We start from the raw sequence: 19,060 nt of genomic DNA on the forward strand, positions 1-19,060 counted from the left end.
TTGGTTCTAGTTATATTACTGTCTATAAAACTAAAAACTATAATCCATAGATTCTGTCTTATTTCTTGTGTCTCAAAAACTTCATGTTTATTCCTGCCCAATTTATATTCCATTGTCCCATTATTTTAATCACTCTTTTCCATGTACATTTAAAACTTTGTTCTTTCCAAATATTGAATGAGTAGAAGTATTCTAATCCTAGTAAATTCAACTTTTTTTCTACTCTGGATCTGTATGTGGAAAGTTGATTGTGTTGGAGAAAAACATGTAACCACTAACCGAATGGATTCTTTAAGATATTTGATATTCCCACTGTGTTCTTCCATTCATTGTTTGTCACATTCCAAGATGAATATCACACACCTTTTATTTTTTTCTTCAAGTATCCCATTTTTCCTCCTTAATCTTTACTCTAAGCTTATAAACACTTTAAGTGGCCTTCTAGGTATTTACATTAGGACATTGTGTTAGTCTGCTTTTTGTGGCTGTGACCAAAATACCTGACAAGAACAACTTAGAGGTGGAAAAATTTATTTTGGCCTCATGCTTTTAGAGGTTCAGGTCATGGTCTGCTGGCTCAATTGCTGTGGGCCTGAGGTGAAGCAAATCATGATGGTGGAAGGATGTAGTAGAGGAAAGCATCAGTTCACCAGAACCAGAAAGGGGAGGGCAGGTGTGTGAGAGAGAGGCAGAGGGAGGGAGCGGGGGTGGGGGGAGATGGGGAGACGCCAGGGATAAATAATCCTCAAGGTCATGCTCCCAGCCATGTCCCACCTGCCTACAGTACACCTGGTCATACATTCAAATTAGTAATCCATCAAATTAATTAATCCACTGGTAAGGTTTCAACTCTCATAATCTAATAATTTACCTCTAAACATAGCTGTAATACCAAATACATGAGCTTTTCAGGGGACATTAAAGATCAGAACCACTACAGTTATCTAGAAGGCCTCTCAAGCTTAATATGTGCCAAATGGAATTCCCAGTTTCCCCATAACCCCACCCTTCAATGTTTTCTGTTTCAGGAAATGGCAACTTCATCATTTCATTGCTCAGGCCAAAAAAAATAGTGTCATCCTTTATCACTTTTCTACATCCATTCTGTCAGCAAATCTTACTCTACCCTCAAAAATCTATCTAAAGTATGACCATTTCTCATCATTCTTCTATTCCTTTCCCCTAGCCATATTTGTTTCCTTGGGGTCTTTTTAAACTGCCAACCAAGCTCCTATCTTAGAGTATTTGTATTTTCTCTTCTTTCTGCCTAGAATAGACTTTTCTGGATGTTCATGTGATTTGCTTCCCGATTCCCTTATATTTTTGTTCAAATGTCCAAAAGAGAGGCCTTTTTAATTTTTTTTTATTTTTTAATATCTTTATTTTATATTTATGTGGTGCTGAGGATTGAACCCAGTGCCTCATGCATGCTTGGCGAGCACTTTACCACTGAGCCACAACCATAGCCCGAGAGAGGCCTTTTTGACTTTTTTATATAAAATAACATCCCGAAGACCTTGTATTCAATCTGTCTTACCCTACTTATCCTTATAGCACTTATCCTCTAATAAAAATAAGTGTATTGCTTAGTTGTTCATTATCAATATCACCTCACTAGAATGTAAAGTTTGAGAACAAGGTTTTTATATTCATTGTTGTAGACCCAAGGCCCAGACGAGTGCCTGGCACAGACAAGGCACTCAATATTTTTCTTGAATGAAAAAATTAAATGAGCTACCTATTTCTCATCAGGTCCTTTAAATGACACTATATTTACTAAGTAAATATATTCTGGATTCCCCACTTTTTATGTTCAATAGCTATTATTGCTTTTCCAGGTGATCAATTTCAGAAAGTGGAATTAGCACTGACAGGCTCAGGACTTCCTGTCTTATTACATTTTGATCCGGGAAAAGTCCTTAATTTTACACCTTGTTTCATGGGTGAACGTTCAGACATTCTGTGCATTGTACAAAATCGATCTAAATCCCTTCCTGTGACATACCGTTTTCAAAAAACTGCACATTTTAAAATTGATCCTGAAAAGGGCAAGATAGATGAAGGAGGTATCCAGGTAAGGTAATTTTTCTCTACTTTCTTTTCATATTGCTTCAAACATTTTAAGGTCTGCTGCAATGCTATGTAGAGGATTAAAAAGCACATTATTGTACCAATGTTTATAAAGTGTATCTCTTATTAGTTACTTCTATTAGTGATGAACACTTTCATGTGTTGTCATGTAGAATCTATAATTAAGTACTTGTCACATGTCGGAAAAAACATTTTCTATTCTAGGGAAGTTAAACATGTACAAATCATAGTTATTCTAAGATATTTTTGGGTAGAACAGAATTGTAAGATATATACAATGTCTTATGTATATGTAAGACATACAGATCTATGACATAAGAATGTAGAATATACATTAGAGCTATATCACAGTGATATAGAAACTCAGAGAACACAGCGTGATTACTTACAACCAGGTAGAAAGGTCTTCATAGGAGACCTTAAAGACTGAGAGGAATTTTGAAATTTGAAAGTGGTGATACTTTAGTCTGAGACTTGTACGGCTGATAAAAAGCAGAAAGAACACCAAGGGATTCCAATGGACCCCAGAACAGCTTCTGGATGTCAGGGGCTATTTTACTCATAACCATTATTCAGACAACTCTTTCCCAGATACTCTAAGCCATGGGTTGGAAGGAAATGGTCTGAAGGTCAAATCTGCCCCAATGTCTGTCTTGATAAATAGTGTTATTGAAACATAGGCACTCATTTTTTCACTTACTGTCTAGAGCAGTTTTCATGCTCCAAAGTCAGAGTTGAACAGTTTTTGAGAAGATGGTTCATAAAGCCTATTTTTTTTTTTTTTTTTTTTTTTTTTTGGTGCTGGGGTTTGAACCACTGAGCTATACTCTCAGCCTCCCCAAAGCCTAGACTATTTAATGTCTGGTAGTTTACAGGAACAAGTTTGCCAAATCCTACTCTAAACAGTAAACGTGAGTGCTTTCAGTTTCACCTTTGTTATGTCATAGTCTTTCTCCACTGCAGAGCTCATAAAGTTCTCAGTGGAAGCTTTCTTTTAATTGCAATCAAGAACTATTGTATACATGTTCATATACACATAGCTTCTATTTATATTTCTCACTGCTTCATTAGTGTGATTTCCCCCATATGGATAGATTTAATCAATTTTCATAGAATAACAGCAAATGTTAAATACATTATACAAAATATTTTCTTTTGAACTCTTTCCTAGATTTTTAGTCCAAGCCTCTTTACTCCACGAAATCATTTTTTTTCTTCCAACAGCATGCATATCTTTCAAAACATATCTAATAGCTATTTCCCTAATATTTTTAACCCTCTATGATTGTGGATTTCTCTAGCACATATAATTTTCAACTTAGTTAAAAATGTGAATGCAGGAAGTGTGGTTGACACTGGAGAACTGTGATGTACACAGACTAGTCAAGTGGCTTTTGACTACTTGGAAATGTGGTAAAATTATTCTTTTTAGAATAACAGCTTTATTAAAATATTTACATGCCATAAAACTTACACATTCATTCTATTTTTGATGTTTAATTTGTTCTTTTTAGTTACACAAGACAAACTTACACATTTAAAGTGTATAATACAGTGATATTAGCATTATAAATAATGTGCTCTAAACATTCATGCACAGATTTTTGTGTGGATATATTTTTAATCCTCATGAAATACACCTAGGAGTGGAATAGTTGGGTTATATGAAAGCTCTATGTTTAACTTTTTGAGAAATTCTCATACCATTTGCCAAAGTGATGCATTATTATATATTCTCTCCAGCTTTGAATGAGCATTCCAATTTCTCCGCCTCTGTGCCCACATATGTCAATGTCCTTCTTTGTTATTATAGCCATTCTAATGAATACAAAGCAGCATGTCATTGCAGTTTTCATCCCCATCTCCCCAGTGACTAAGGATGATGAATGTCTTTTCATGTGCTATTCTTCATTTGTATATTTTCTATGGAGAAATGTTTATTCATATCTATGATGGGCAGAATAATGGACTCCTAAAAATATCCCTATCTCAATCTCAATTTCATGAGCATGTGATGTTCCATGGTAAAGAATTCAGGTTTGTGTTAGAGTTAAGATGGATAATCAATTGACCTTAAAATAGGGGAAATAGGTTGGATTGCCAAAGTGGGTGCATAAAATCAGAAGGGTCCTTAGAAGTGGAAAAGGGAGGCAAAACAAAGATAAATATTAAAGTGATATGAAATGAAAAAAAAAAGATGTCAATGACCTTTGGTGGCTTTGAAAATGCAAAGGGGGGCCATAAACTAAGGAATAGAACGTGAGATCACCTCTAGAAGCTAGAAATGACAATTATTAAAAAATAAATAATCTAAAATAAAACAGGTTCTCCACTAGAGCTTCCAGAAGTAAATGAGTTCCACTGCCGCTTAGATTTTAGTCCATTGAGATCTGTCTCAGACTTCCCACCTACACAAGTATTAAATAAGAAATTTTGAATTGTTTTCACCCAAGTAATTTTAAATAATTTGTTATAGCAAATTTAGAGACTGATACAATATCATTTCCCAGTTGTTACTTGAGTGTTCTTTTAGTTGGTAAATTAAGAGTTCTTTATGTATTCTGGATAAAAGTCCCTATTGCATATATGAATTACAAATATTCTCTTCCATTCTGAGGGTATCTTTTTACTTCCTGGATAGTATCCTTTGAAGTTTTAACTTTAAGTCCAATTTATCTATTTTGTTTTATGCTTTTAGTATATCATATCTAAGTAGTTATGGAGTAACCAAAGTTACTAAGTTTTGTCCCTATGCTTTCCTCTACGAATTTTAGCTTAAACATTTAAATCTATTATCCAGTTTGAATTTGTTTTTGTATATAATGTAATTTAGAAATTTAAGTACATTCTTTTATATATAGATGTCCAGCTATCTCAGAATTTTGTCACATTCATCAAAAACCATTTGACCATGAATATAAAGATTTCTGGACTTACAGTTTTGTTTTATATATTTATGTTTATCCCTATGCCATTTCCTTTGTATATTTCTTCCTATAAGTGTGTAATTATATTTGAAATTGAGATAGGTGAGTTCTCCAAATTAGATTTTTTAAAGGGTGTCATTTTTATTAGTTTATTATAGTTATATATAATACTATAATATTAATTTTAATATAATCATTTTAATATAATCATTCATGCATACAATATAATTTGCCCAATTCAGACCCCTGTACTCATTTTCTTACCCTCTTTTCTCCCCTTGTTCCCTCTTCTCTGGACTACTGGTCCTTCTGCTATTATAGTTTTTGTGGTTTCAACTTCAGAGTTAAACTGGCATAAGAACAAACTGGAATATTCTCTCTCATCTTTGATTTTTTTAAATAATTTGTGAAGGATTGGTGTTAATTGTTCTTAAAAGTAATCCACTATTGAATCCATTGGTTCTGGATTTTCTTAGATCTTTTTTTTTTTTTTTTTAGTAATTCAATCTCTTTACTTTCTATAGTTATTCAAGTTTTTTCTTCCTTTCTGGGTCTATTTAAGTAGTTTGGGTCTTTCTAGAATTTGCCTGTATCATCTAGATTATCTTATCTATTGGCATACATTTGATTATATTCCCTTATTCTCCTTTTTATTCATGTCACTAAAGATGATAGTGACATCTTGTTACTCAAAGCTTGGTCTGTGTCCCCAATGCCATTCCAATAATGAAGACATGGTTTTGAGAAAAAGGAAAAAGAAGTTTTATTGCTTTGCTAGCAAAGGAGACTCCTGTCCCCAAGGCTGTGGTTCTGTCCATCCCATCGGAAGGAACAGGGGGCTTTTAAAGAGGTGATTCAAAGGTGTTCCTTGTGGGTGATGAGGAGTGTTATAATTCACTTGTTAATTTGTGAGACAATCATTTCTGAGATCTTCTGGCACCATCCCAAAGTATGAATTACTCAGTTCCTTAGTGTTCCTGGACAGATAACTTGGCCTAGGATGGGAAAGAAAGATAATCCTGCTTCTCTAGAGGTAGAAAGATGGAGAGGGAGAAGAGAGAAAAAAAAATGTCTATTTAAAAAATAAGTCCCAGTAGCAGAGCAGAAAGGGTTATATTCAAAGCATGAGGTGGACCACTGTTAAACTTTTGCTGTATTTCATACATTTTGGTACGTTTTAGTTTTTCTTCATCTTAAAGTATTCTCAAATTTCCTCTGTGATTTCTTCTTTGATCAGTTTGTTGTTTAGAATGATATTAATTTTCAACATTTGAGTTTTTCATGTTCTTTTGATTTCTAATTTCATTGAATTTTGGTTGGAAAACATACTGTGTATATTTCAGTACTATTACCTGTTTCATGGCTTAACATAGATCTATCTGGAATGCATTCTGCTATTGTTGGGTTGGATGTTCTATAGATGTATTTTGAACGTAACTGGTTTATGCCATTTTTTGATCAGAGGCCTGCTACGCCTGGCTATTTGGTAAGTGACTGAAGGAAGCTGTTTACAGATGCAGAAGAGATGAGGGGAAGCTGCTCTTTTCACAGGCATCTGTTCCTCTGTTAAACTTCTAGCCTTCTTGTGTGCCTCATGGCCTGGCACAGGGGTGTTTACATTTCAAAAAGGGTGAAGTCCAGACTCTAAGAGTCATTTCACATTCCAAAAGGTTAGAGTAAGAAATCTGGTTTCCTGAAGAAAGGCTCTTAGAAAGGGAGGGGAAGCGCTTTCATTTTACAACCTGGTCTGGCTTTACCACCTCATTACCAGAAAAATGTATGGATATGTTAATTAGCTTGGTTGAACTATTTCACAACATAAACACACATCACAATGCTAAGTTATATACTTACTACAAATGTATACAACTTTTGTCAATTATACCTTAATAAAATCAGAGATAATGAAAGAAACTACTGGTTTTGTAGGCAGTCACCATAAGGGGCCTCAATTAAGTTTGTCTTTCATTTGTAAAGACCATTCCAGGAGGTTAACCAGTAGAAACTTTTCAATCATTCCAGCCAACTCCTGGAGTGGAGTGTCCTGGAGTGGAGTGTCCTGGAGTGGAGGGAGAGTGGAAGTAGGGGTGGACCCAAATGGAGATTATAGGAAAGTTCAAACTCAAAGGACACAGCCAATTGAAGGGTTGCAGAGTAAGCCAATAGCCTTAACACTTTTTCAGTACCTCCTTAGCAAGGAGTTTAATCAGTGCCTCTACTCAGAAGTTAAATAAGCACCTAGACTAGTACATTTAGGTGGAAAACTTGCTATCAGTCTCCCTCTTGCCTTGTGGGGAGTTCTTTTTTTCCCCCTACTTAAATAAATCCTACTTTGTTCACTCTTGCCTCCCATTATTGTCTGTAGATTTTATTTTTCAATTTTTCTAGACAAGAACCCAGAAGGAAATTGGTGAAATCTAGTTTCGTCTCAAACTGATTTCAATATCAGCTTAATTTCAATTATATATGAAAATTTACTTCAATATAATTGTTTCCTCTTCCTTTGTGCTGTTACTGTCATACAAATTATTATTTTTAAAAGCCAGTCATTTCTCATGCAAATCAAAACCACCCTAAGATACCATCTCACTCCAGTAAGATTGGCAGCCATTATGAAGTCAAACAACAAGTGCTGGTGAAGATGTGGGGAAAAGGGTACGCTTGTACATTGCTGGTGGGACTGCAAATTGGCACGGCCAATTTAGAAAGCAGTATGGAGATTCCTGAGAAAGCTGGGAATGGAACCACCATTTGACCCAGCTATTGCCCTTCTTGGACTATTCCCTGAAGACCTTAAAAGAGTGTATTACAGGGATACTGCCACATCGATGTTCATAGCAGCACAATTCACAATAGCTAGACTGTGGAACCAACCCAGATGCCCTTCAATAGATGAATGGATTAAAAAAATGTGGCATTTATACACCATGGAGTATTATGCAGCACTAAAAAATGACAAAATCATGGAATTTGCAGGGAAATGGATGGCACTAGAGCAGATTATGCTTAGTGAAGCTAGCCAGTTCCTAAAAAACAAATGTCAAATGTCTTCTTTGATATAAGATGAACAACTAAGAACAGAGCAGGGAGGAAGAGCATGAGAAGAAGATTAACATTAAACAGGGACAAGAGGTGGGAGGGAAAGGGAGAGAGAAGGGAAATTGCATGGAAATGGAAGGAGACCCTCATTGTTATACAAAATTACATATAAGAGGAAGTGAGGGGAAAGGGAAAAAAAACAAGGGGGAGAAATGAATTACAGTAGATGGGATAGAAAGAGAAGATGGGAGGGGAGGGGAGGGGGGATAGTAGAGGATAGGAAAGGCAGCAGAACACATCAGACACTAGTATGGCAATATGTAAAACAGTGGATGTGTAACCGATGTGATTCTGCAATCTCTATACGGGGTAAAAATGGGAGTTCATAATCCATTTGAATCAAATGTATGAAATATGATATGTCAAGAACTATGTAATGTTTTGAACAACCAATAATAAAAATTAAAAAAAAAAAATAAAAGCCTGTCATTTCTCTTCAATAATTGTTTTATGCATTGATTTTTAAATCAGATGAATAGGAAAGCATTGCAAATAAAAATACATTTATGATGTTTTTATATGTATGTATATGGTTACCTTTAGCCATGCTCCTAATTGCTTTGTCTAAATTTACATAATTGTCAAGTGTCTTATTTCATCCCGAATGAGTCCCTTTAGTACTGTTCTAATACAAATTTTCTAGTGACACATTCTCTCCACATGTATTGGAGATGTCCTAACTCATACAGGTTTGACTGAGTTTTTGGTGTGTGTGTGGGGGTGTTACTGGGGATTGAACTCAGGGACACTCAACCACTGAGCCACATCCCCAGCTTTATTTTGTATTTTATTTACAGACAGGGTCTCACTGAGTTGCATAGGGCCTCGCTGTTTGCTGAGACTGGCTTTGAACTCAGGATCTTCCTGCCTCAGCTTCCTGAGCCACTGAGATTACAGGGATGCATGATCACGCCCGGCTTGACTGAGAGTTTTGCTGGTTACAGAATTTTGTGTTGACTTGTCTTTTTCATTTGGTATTTGAATGTGTCATTCCCAATGTCATCTTGCCTCCAATATTTCCATTGCAAAGTTAGCTATTTAAGCTTTTGAATCCTTTGTATGAGATAAGTCACTGTTTCTTGATGTTTACAACATTATTTTTGTCATTGGTCATTGACAATTTGACTCTAATGTGTCTAGGTGTTGATATCATTGACTTATTCTACTTGGGTTTTGTTGAGCTTCTTTGTTATACAGATTAATATTTTTCATCTAAGTTTCTGAACTTTCCAGTGATTATTTCTTCAAATTCTCTTCCTGCTCTTTTCTCTCTTCTCCTATGAAGACTTCTATTATTCATATAGTACTATACTTGATGGTGTCCCAAAAGTCTGAGATGCCTCTTTTTTTTCTTCATCTTTATCTCTCTTTTTCAGTCTAGATAATCTCATGTTTTCAAGTTTATTGGTTATTTCTGGTACTAGTTCAAATCTCTCATTGAGCTTTTTTAGTGAATTTTAAAATTTTAGTTTCTGTGCTCACTAGAATATTTATTTGTTCTTTTTTAAAAATATATTTTATATTTCACTGAAATTATCTATTTCATTAGACATTGTTCTCAAATTTATTTTAAATCTTTAGACCTGTTTTCCATTAATTCTTACAGCATATTTATAATAGATGATTTACTATCTTAATCTAATAGGTCCTACATTTGAATTTCCTTAGAGACATTATCTAATACTGTATTGGTCATAATTTCTTTTTTTTATTGTTGGTTATTCAAAACATTACATAGTTCTTGATATATCATATTTCACACTTTGATTCAAGTGGGTTATGAACTCCCATTTTTACCCCGTATACAGATTGCAGAATCACATCAGTTACACATCCATTGATTTACTGTTTCTTTTGTTGTGTCATATTTTTCTGTTGAAAACTGGGCATTTTAAGTAATATCATTTGGCAACTAGGAAAATTAAATTACTCCAAGGTTTATTGTTACTTATGATTTTTGTTGTTGTTTTGTTTATTTAATGACTTTTTAGACTAATTTTGTTTTATTTTCTTTATTGTGTGCTGCCAATCAAGTCTCTACTCAGTTAATTAAGTCTTCATCTAATGATTGGACAGAGCTTTGCTCAAATTGTTTGAATTTACAAGTCTCAGCCTATGTCAGAAGCCTCTTTGTAAGTCTATTGAGGCATGTCTTCAAAATTTTAGCTGGTAGTTTCCAACTAGTTTTAACTTTCAATTCCTCCCTATAAGGAGTCTCAGAGTCAACCAGAGGTGAGAGATTAGAGCTATCTCAAGTTTTCCCGGGTATGTACACAGTCTGCAGATGTGTGTGGCAATCCAGATACCCAGAAATATGTCAGAGATTTCCAAATACAATATGAATACCTTATTCTCAAGTGTTTTTTTAAATTTATATGCTTAATCCTTTCTTTTTCCATTATTAGATTCTTCTTTAAACTTACATGATGTCACCTCAAGTTGCTGTGATATTTAAAAATTGTTATGAAATTTATATATATATATATCATTTTTATATACATGTATGTGCTTTTTTGAAGAAATCCTGGGGAAAGGGTTCTTCATGGGGAATGAGTTCTGATTCACATCAAATGAAGATGTGACCTCATAGGCTTTTTAGCCAGCAGCCAGACAGAACAAATTGATACAAGTTCTAGAGGTGGAACTTCTAGAAATCTCCAAACCCATTCTTCTCCCTTCCAATTTGCTAGGCTAATGATTTTCACAGCTACCATAGTTGCAATGCTGTTTTTCAAGAAGACCACAAAACTGTGTTTAGGAGAATGGAATTATAACAAGTAAAAATGGCACAAAGACTTCTATTCTCTTATAGATTCAGCAACTTTAAAAAAAAGCTACTCCCTGGAGTTGTGTATCCCTTTAGATAATTTCTGTATATCTCAAAAATAGATTTTGGCAAAATTTTGCCAGTATTTTCTGTGGAGAAGCGGATTTTTGGAGGTTCTTAGTTTTCTTTTCTTTTTCTTTTTTTTTTTTTTTTTGCACTGGGGATTGAACCCAGGTATGCTCAACTTCTGAGGTACATCCCCAGCCCTTTTTATTTTATTTTTTTAATTTTTAGACAGCATCTCTCTAAGTTGCTTTAGAGCCTCACTAAGTTTCTGAGGCTGGCTTGAACTTGTGGTCCTCTTGTCTCAGGCTCCTGAACTGCTGGGATTACAGGCATGTGCCACCATGCCCTGCCTTAATTTGCCATTCTTGAAGCACTTTGGTATTATGTTCTTAATTTTTCTTAGATAAATTTCCAATAATGAGTATCTTAAATGTTTGTCAATGCTGAATGTTGCTAAAGTGCTTTATGTTATCATGATGAACTAGCATTCCTTGAAACTGAAGTGAATTGGTTTTCCTGGTTTGCTTTTATTTTTTTCTAAACAAAACAATAGTATATTGATTACTTTTCCTCTTCTTTTTTTCTTTTTTATTTTATTTATTATTTTTAGAATGTGATGTGCTCATTTATTCCACATCAAATTGGAAACTTTAAAGTGAAGCAGGTGATAGATATTATTGGCCCAGTGGCAGATGAAAATTTGCAGTCTTCATCAATGAAACCGTTTTATCACATATATTTAGAATTCAATAGCATCTGCAAACCTTTCACTAAGAAAGTTGTGATGAAAATTAATCCTGGTATGCTATTATGATTTTCACCTGGTTTTGATTTAGTTGTTAATGTAATATTATCTTAATATACTAATTGCTTAGCTCTATATCAAATGTGACCTACTTCAGTGGTTCTTTTAGAATGTATCAAAACCTTTTAGTAGATCTGTTCAAATACATGTCACTGACCTCCATCCCAGCACTGATTATTAAATAGGTCTGTGTTGGAGCCCAAATATTTGCATTTCTACTTTATTCCCAGCAGAGGTTGTGTTCCTATTCTGAGGATCACATGGTTTAGTAACCTATATAACTTCTAAATATTTTAATGTTTCTGTTTTTTTTACATTTTATTTTTTCTACTTTGTTTACTTGAGCTTATAATATAAACTAGTTTTGACCATTTCATAGATTTTTTCTTGCTGCTGTTTTATCCATTCCTTTATAATCTTTTATGTACTGAAACATGTAAAGTCGCTGATACATAGCTTTCTTTAACCTACAAAAATTGCACTTTCATATGGATCAATGTAAATCCTTTAAGTTATCATATTTTATTTTTATGCATTATTTAAGTATTATTTTGATAAATTGTTTTGTGTGGGATAGTATATATGTCATTTCTGTGGTTTGGGGGCTTTAATATTTAAGTTAAAACCAATTCTCTAGTATATTAACTATTACATAGCATTTTTTAAGACTAAAATTCAAAGTACAATATATAAACTTAACTTTCACTTCTATAAAAGGTATATCCCCTTTTATCACTAATCCCATCGGACATTTTGTGGCCAGTAATTTGGAAAAGTATAAGGTCCAGGCACCTGTAGCAATGCTTCAATCAGCCATGACACACATTCACGATCATCGAACAAATGAGGAGTCAATGAAGGATGCACTAATAGCCTTTCCTAATGACCGAGCTGCAAGTATCAGGTCTGAAGACAACCGTAAACATTTCAGGTAACATGTAATATTAAAAACTGAAATTTTGAAAGACATAATATTTAAGATGATATGCAGAGGTCTGATCAGAACCTGATATAAGAAACTAATGATGGCAATAATAATAGTAATATCTTATGAGATGGTTTTTGCATGCCACTGTATTTGCTTTATCCAACCTCTTATCACTTCTATTTATTTGCCACAAAGCGAATGGTATACAAAATAATTCTTAAAATATATCATTGACAACTCTAGAAGAAAAATAGAAATGATCACCTTTTGAAATGTAAGAAATCTTCAGAATAGTCATGTTTATTAAATTTAGTTAAAAGCTTAAATTTATCTAAGTAAAAAAATTAAAATTGTGATTAAAAATGATTATCCTCATCTTTGTTTACACACTCAAAGATACATTTCCAATAACTTTCCCCAAACTGAACTAAAACTTTCCCAGTAAGGTTAATAAAGAGTGTTAGACTTCAACTTAAATTTATCTAAACCTCAAAGAAATTGCTATTTTACCAATGGTTAGTTAGACGTGACCAAGGCATCTTGACATCTTTTTCTGGTGCTGAGCCCAGAAATGTTTTCAAAACTTGAAACTTTCAGAACTAGTTTTCTTTTGGGTCTGTTTGTTTGCTATGAATAGTATATCTAAACTTGGTAATGGCCCTGGAGTTTATCCACTTGTCTCTTTATCTTAGGAGTCATTAAGCTCACCTAATTTTGCAGGCATCTTCTTATATAATACCATTTGATTTTAGGGTAGATTTTTGAAGCCTTCTACAGTTGGAAAAGTCTGGGTTTTTCTTTCCTATAGACTGTCTTAATAGTTTTAATTAGAAAATTCTATTCACATTTGACAAGTGTTATAAAACAGAGAAATGTAAAGATTACTCAGACTTCATTTAAAATAATTATATATTATAAATAGAAAATTGTATCTTTCCTTCTGACACATTGCATCTCCTCCTACCTTTCAGTGGTGGCTTCTGGAAACATTTGTTTCCTTTTCAACTCTTTCTAAAGCTTAAATAAATATTTGTATACAGAGATATAATGCTTTAATATAATATCAGTTTATTTCTAGGTATGTATTAATTAGATCATCTAAAATTGCCAGAATTTTTAAAAAATAAAGATTAGCAGTTCATATTATTTTCCATAGCCATATTTATTTTTCTCAAAGGGTTTTAATGAACTATTTTCACATTAATAAAAAAGACATTTAGTAGTATATTATATGGCTAGTAATTAGTAACTTTAAGTAAAGAAAGAAATTTATTATAGTGTGCTTTTTGTTCATTGTAATTGCTATTATATTTAATGAATTTTACCTTTTCAAATTTTGAGAAGAAAATAAAGTAAGAATTTTTGTCTAATTTTTCTTTACAGCAGTATGCCCTGTGCTTAGACCTCCATCAGGCACATAGTTGGCACTCAGTAATTTTTTAAAAAAATAAATGAGGAAAATTTTTATTTACATTTTCGTTCCCATTTATTGCATTTTTTTAAAATTACCTACTCCAAGCTGCAAAAATACTTCTAGATGTATATTCTTTAAAGTTCTAATGAGAATTTAGATTTGTTATTAGTCATCCGCTCCTAAGGGATTTACTTCACTACTGCTTTCCATGTTCTTCCCTTTCTCCTTAGAGACCTCAGGACTTTAGATATAGGAATTATTTCTAGGTTCTAAAAATGGCAAAAAGAGTCTTAGAGTCTAAAGGGAAATTTAAATATCAACAACTGTCTTTGAATGACTAAGTATTTTTCCTCTTACTGTATTACTCTGTTTACAGGAAGATGACTTTTAGTTTTCAACATTGAGGAATTGTGGAAAATGAAGAAAACATTAATTTTTATTAATATTCACTTGACCGTGAGACTAATAGGTTCATACTGATGAGTTCATTATTGAGGATGAGACTCTTGATTGATAAAACTTACTGAGGATTGAGGTAGACTAATGCCTGAAGGTGTAAATAATGCATTTTACGTTTTTATTGAAAATACATGGTGGGTAAAATGGAAGAGCATGAGGCAAGTTGAGTGAATATAAGGCTGATCTAAGGGCAAGAAACTCAGATTCAGATCTAGTTTCTTAAAGATTGATCTATAATCTAGAATTGTTTAAATTTCCTACTTGTCCAGCTCCTGAAAGATGGGTTTAAAGTAGGTACACTTACATTTCAGTAACCTTAAGAGGAATTCTTTTCTTACTAGCTTAAGAAAAAAAAAATAGGTATCCTAGAAGTTCTACATGTAATAGTGTCTTAATGCAGGTTAGGATATGAGAAAAAGGACTAGAGTCTGTCCTATTCTCCAGTCTGTGTTCAACACCTGACATAGAAATTGGTTAGTAGGCACTCCATAAGTACTGATTGAGCAAATGCATACATATGAATTTTAATATGAGTTGCTCATATTGTAGGACAATTTTCACAAAGATTCCAAGGCATACTTATGTGGATCCTGATTTTGCATATACTGACTTTGAAAAACTCGAAAAGAAAGCACATCAAAATTACTATGACAATTATATTAAATATTTAAGAAGTGTACGCCTACAGAAAGAAGAGAGGTAAAGTTCAATTCCTCAAGTCATATGCAGCAAATCATAGTAACTAAAGAGCCAGAATTTTTTCTTTTCCTTTTTAAAATTAAGTATTATTATTTTAATTGTACAAACTTATGAAGTACAATTTGTTAATTTGATACCTATAGACAGTCTGTAATGATCAAATCAGAATAGTTAGTATCTCCATCTCCTTATTTTTAATTAACATAATAATCATACATATTTATGAATTACAATGGGATGTTTCAGTACATGTATATAATGTGTAATGATCATATCAGGGTAATTAGCATTTCCATCTCCTTATCATTACTTTGTGTTTAGAGTCTTCAAGTTCCTCTCTTCTAATTCTTACTAAAATATACAATAGGTTATTGTGAACTATACTCACTCCACTGTGCTGTAGAACACTAAAACATATTGTGTCTATCTACCCAACTATGTTTTGGTACTTGTCATCCAACCTCTCCAACTCTTCTAGTAATTAGTCTCTAGTAATTACTATTCTACATTCATATAGATACTTTTTAGCATCAACATATGAGGTGGAACATGATTGCCAAATAATATTTCACTGTGTGTTTATAAACCACATTCTCTCTCTCCATTCATCTGTTGATGGTCACCTAGGCTGATTCCGTAACTTAACTATTATCAATAACGCCACAATAAACATCAACAAGTATGCAAGCCATCTCTTCATTACGTTGATTTTATTTCCTTTGGATATAAACCTAGGAGTGGGTAATTGGATCATATGGTAGATTTATTTTTATTTTTATGAGGAACCTACATAACGTTCTTAGTCATGGCTATACTACTTTATATTCTCACCAACAGGATATTTAATTCCTTTTTCTCCACATCTTTTCAACATTTTTAAAGAATATTTATTTTTTAGTTTTAGGTGGATACAATATCTTTATTTTATTTTTATGTGGTGCTGAGGATCAAACCCAATGCCTCACATGTGCTAGGTGAATGCTCTACCACTTGAGTCACAACCTCAGCCCCAACATTTTTTTAATAATAGCAATTCTCATTGAGGTAATATATTATCTTATCATAGTTTTGATTTACATTTTCCTGATAAGCAATGATGTTGAACATTTTTAAAAAATTTTAGCCATTTGAATTTGTTCCTTCGAGAAGTTTTTGCCCAGTTTAAGTTGGATTAGTTTTCGTGGTTGTTATTGATTTTATTTTTAATTCTTTATGTATTTTGGATATGAATCCTTTGTCAGATGAGTAGTTTGCAATTTTTCCCCCATTTTGTAGCTTGCCGCTTCACTCTCTTGATTGTTTCCTTGCTATGCAGGAGCTTCTTGGTTTGATATAATCCCATTTGTCTCTTTTCACTTTTGTTGCTGGTGTTTTGGGAATCTTGTCAAAAAAATTGTTGCCTATACCAGTGTCTTGAAGTGTTTTCTCTTTGTTTTCTTCTAGTAGTTTCATAGCTTCAGGTCTTACATGTAGGATTTTGATTCATTTTATGTTGATTTTGTGCAGCATAAAAGATAGGGTCAAAGTTCAGTCTCCTGCAAGTGAATATCTGAATTTTTTTCATTCCTTAGTTTCCTTTCCATTTTTAATAATTTAAACAATTAATATATAGTAAAAGCAAAATATTAAACCATATTGTTACTTTTTGATTTGGGGATATCTCATCTAAGTTTCTCTAGAAGCAAATTCTAAGACAGGGATTTTAGTGTATGTGATTTATGGAGAGTATGCTGTCAGGAAAAAAACTTTACAGGAAGAAAGAAGCAGAATAGGAAGGGAAATGATATAGGCCATATTTCAAATAAAGTTTAAACAGCCTCCTGCCTAGAGTCTGTTAAGCATATATTATACCACATAGATGTTTCTGCCTTGAGCCAGAGGGGGGCTTGTCTTTTGTGTTCCATACCAGGCTTTGATTATGAACTGTCCCTGAGTGGCAGTAGGGTGGGGGTGGAGCATATAAACTTTCTTTGTGAGGTGTTTGAGAAAGAGGAGTGCCTTCAGCAAAGAAAATTTTCTGCAAACTAGTGCACCAATATGGTTAAGTAGATATTAGTGGGACAGTAATTGCATATACTAAGGGAAATATTTGAATATATACAAGTGTTTTCTAAAAGATTTGGCCTCAATTACTTATTATTATTTTGATAGGAAATGCATACATTCATATGACTATACAGACATAGGTATAGAGCCAGCATCAGGTCTAAAGTCACCCTCACTCTCAAAAGTGGAAGTAGAAGAGTCCCGATCTTCAGCTGAGTGTCTGATCAAAGCTAATCAATTGTTAAGTACCAAGAAAATAGCATCCAAGGAAATGGAATCCCTGGAAAGAAAGGCATGTGCAATATTTTACATTTACATTTTGTTATGCCATGAGAATTATTATAATGGCTTTTGCTAATATTGAATGTTTAATTTTGGGAAAATGTGTTTTTTTTTTTTCCTCAGGTTCTCAAAGAACTTAAGGCATACCCATCCACGCTCCATGAAAAACATGATTGCAGCTTTATATTGACACCAAAGCAAATTCATCAAGTAATTGTTGGTAAGGATATATAGAAATCTACTACATTCCTTGTTGGTTAAAAATATTTAACAAATTATAATTTATATTCCATAAAATTCATCAATGTATACAAACCAATAACTTTTGACACTTATAGTTACATTATCACCATCATAATTCAATTTTAGAATGCTGCCATCACCTTCATGCCTCAATGTAGTCATTCCTTATTTCTACCCCCAACCCCAGGAAGCCATTAATCTTCTATTTCTATAGGTTTTCCCTTGTTTGGAACAATTCCTGTAAATGGAGTTATATAATATGTAATTTCCAATGTTAATTCTTTCACTTAGCAAAATATTTTTGATGCTAATTCACATGGTAGTACTTATCAATATTTTGTTCCTTTTTATAGCATCCCATTTTATGACTGTATCACATTTTGTTTATTCATTTATCAGTTGGTGGACATTGATCTATTTCTAGTTTGAGGCTATTATGAATATTGATGCTGTAGTATTCACATAAAATTCTTCGAGTGAACATATATTTTCAATGCTTTGAGTTAGATTCTCAGGATGGAATTGCTGGGTTGTATGGAAATTTTATATATAAACTATTGAGAGACTTCTAAATGTTTTTCAAAGTGACTATATCAAATGACAATTCCACTAGTAATGTATGAGGGTTAAAATTTCTCCACATTCTTACCACCACTTGTTATTTTCTGTTTGATTATAGCCATTTTAGTGGGTGTGAAGTGTTACCTCATTATGGATTTGATTAGCATTTCTCTAATGACTAGGCTTATGAATATGTTTTCTTGTACTTAGAGAAATGTCTATTTATATCATACATCTTCTTTGGAATATTTCAAATCCCTTGCCCAGTTTTTAATTTGAATATTTGCTTTCTTCTTATAGAATTATAAGAATTATTTGGATATTCTCAATACAAGACAGTTATCAGATATATAATTTCCAAACATTTTTCTAAGTTCATGGGTGATTTTCTTTCATTTTTTTCATGTTATTTAAAGCACAAAAGTTTTAAATGTAGATGAAATTGAACTCATCCAACTTTTCCTTTTATGGTTTATGATTTTCTTGTCATGCCCAAGAAATCTTTGCCTAAGTCAAGGTCACTAATATTTTCTCCTAAAATTTTTATAAGTTTGGATACTATAATTAGGTCTACAATCTACTTTGAATTAACTTGTATGTTTGTGGTATGAGTTAAAGGTCTACATTTTTATTTTTATGTGATATGCAATTGTCTCAGCACCATTTGCTAAGA

At 33.0% G+C, this 19,060-nt stretch overlaps 1 protein-coding gene across 1 annotated transcript in view; it reads left to right on the forward strand.

Moving 5' to 3' along the window:
- The window catches only part of Cfap47 (cilia and flagella associated protein 47), a 421,187-nt gene that overhangs the window by 21,430 nt on the left and 380,697 nt on the right, over positions 1-19,060 (forward strand). Inside the window, exons 8-13 of the mRNA XM_077107522.1 lie at positions 1,839-2,074; positions 11,561-11,750; positions 12,473-12,686; positions 15,106-15,255; positions 17,407-17,593; positions 17,707-17,803. Of these exons, the coding sequence (XP_076963637.1) occupies positions 1,839-2,074; positions 11,561-11,750; positions 12,473-12,686; positions 15,106-15,255; positions 17,407-17,593; positions 17,707-17,803 (1,074 nt within the window). The remainder of the gene's footprint in view (positions 1-1,838; positions 2,075-11,560; positions 11,751-12,472; positions 12,687-15,105; positions 15,256-17,406; positions 17,594-17,706; positions 17,804-19,060) is intronic.

The sequence above is a fragment of the Callospermophilus lateralis genome, chromosome X (assembly GCF_048772815.1).
Source record: "Callospermophilus lateralis isolate mCalLat2 chromosome X, mCalLat2.hap1, whole genome shotgun sequence".
Lineage (NCBI taxonomy): Eukaryota > Metazoa > Chordata > Mammalia > Rodentia > Sciuridae > Callospermophilus > Callospermophilus lateralis.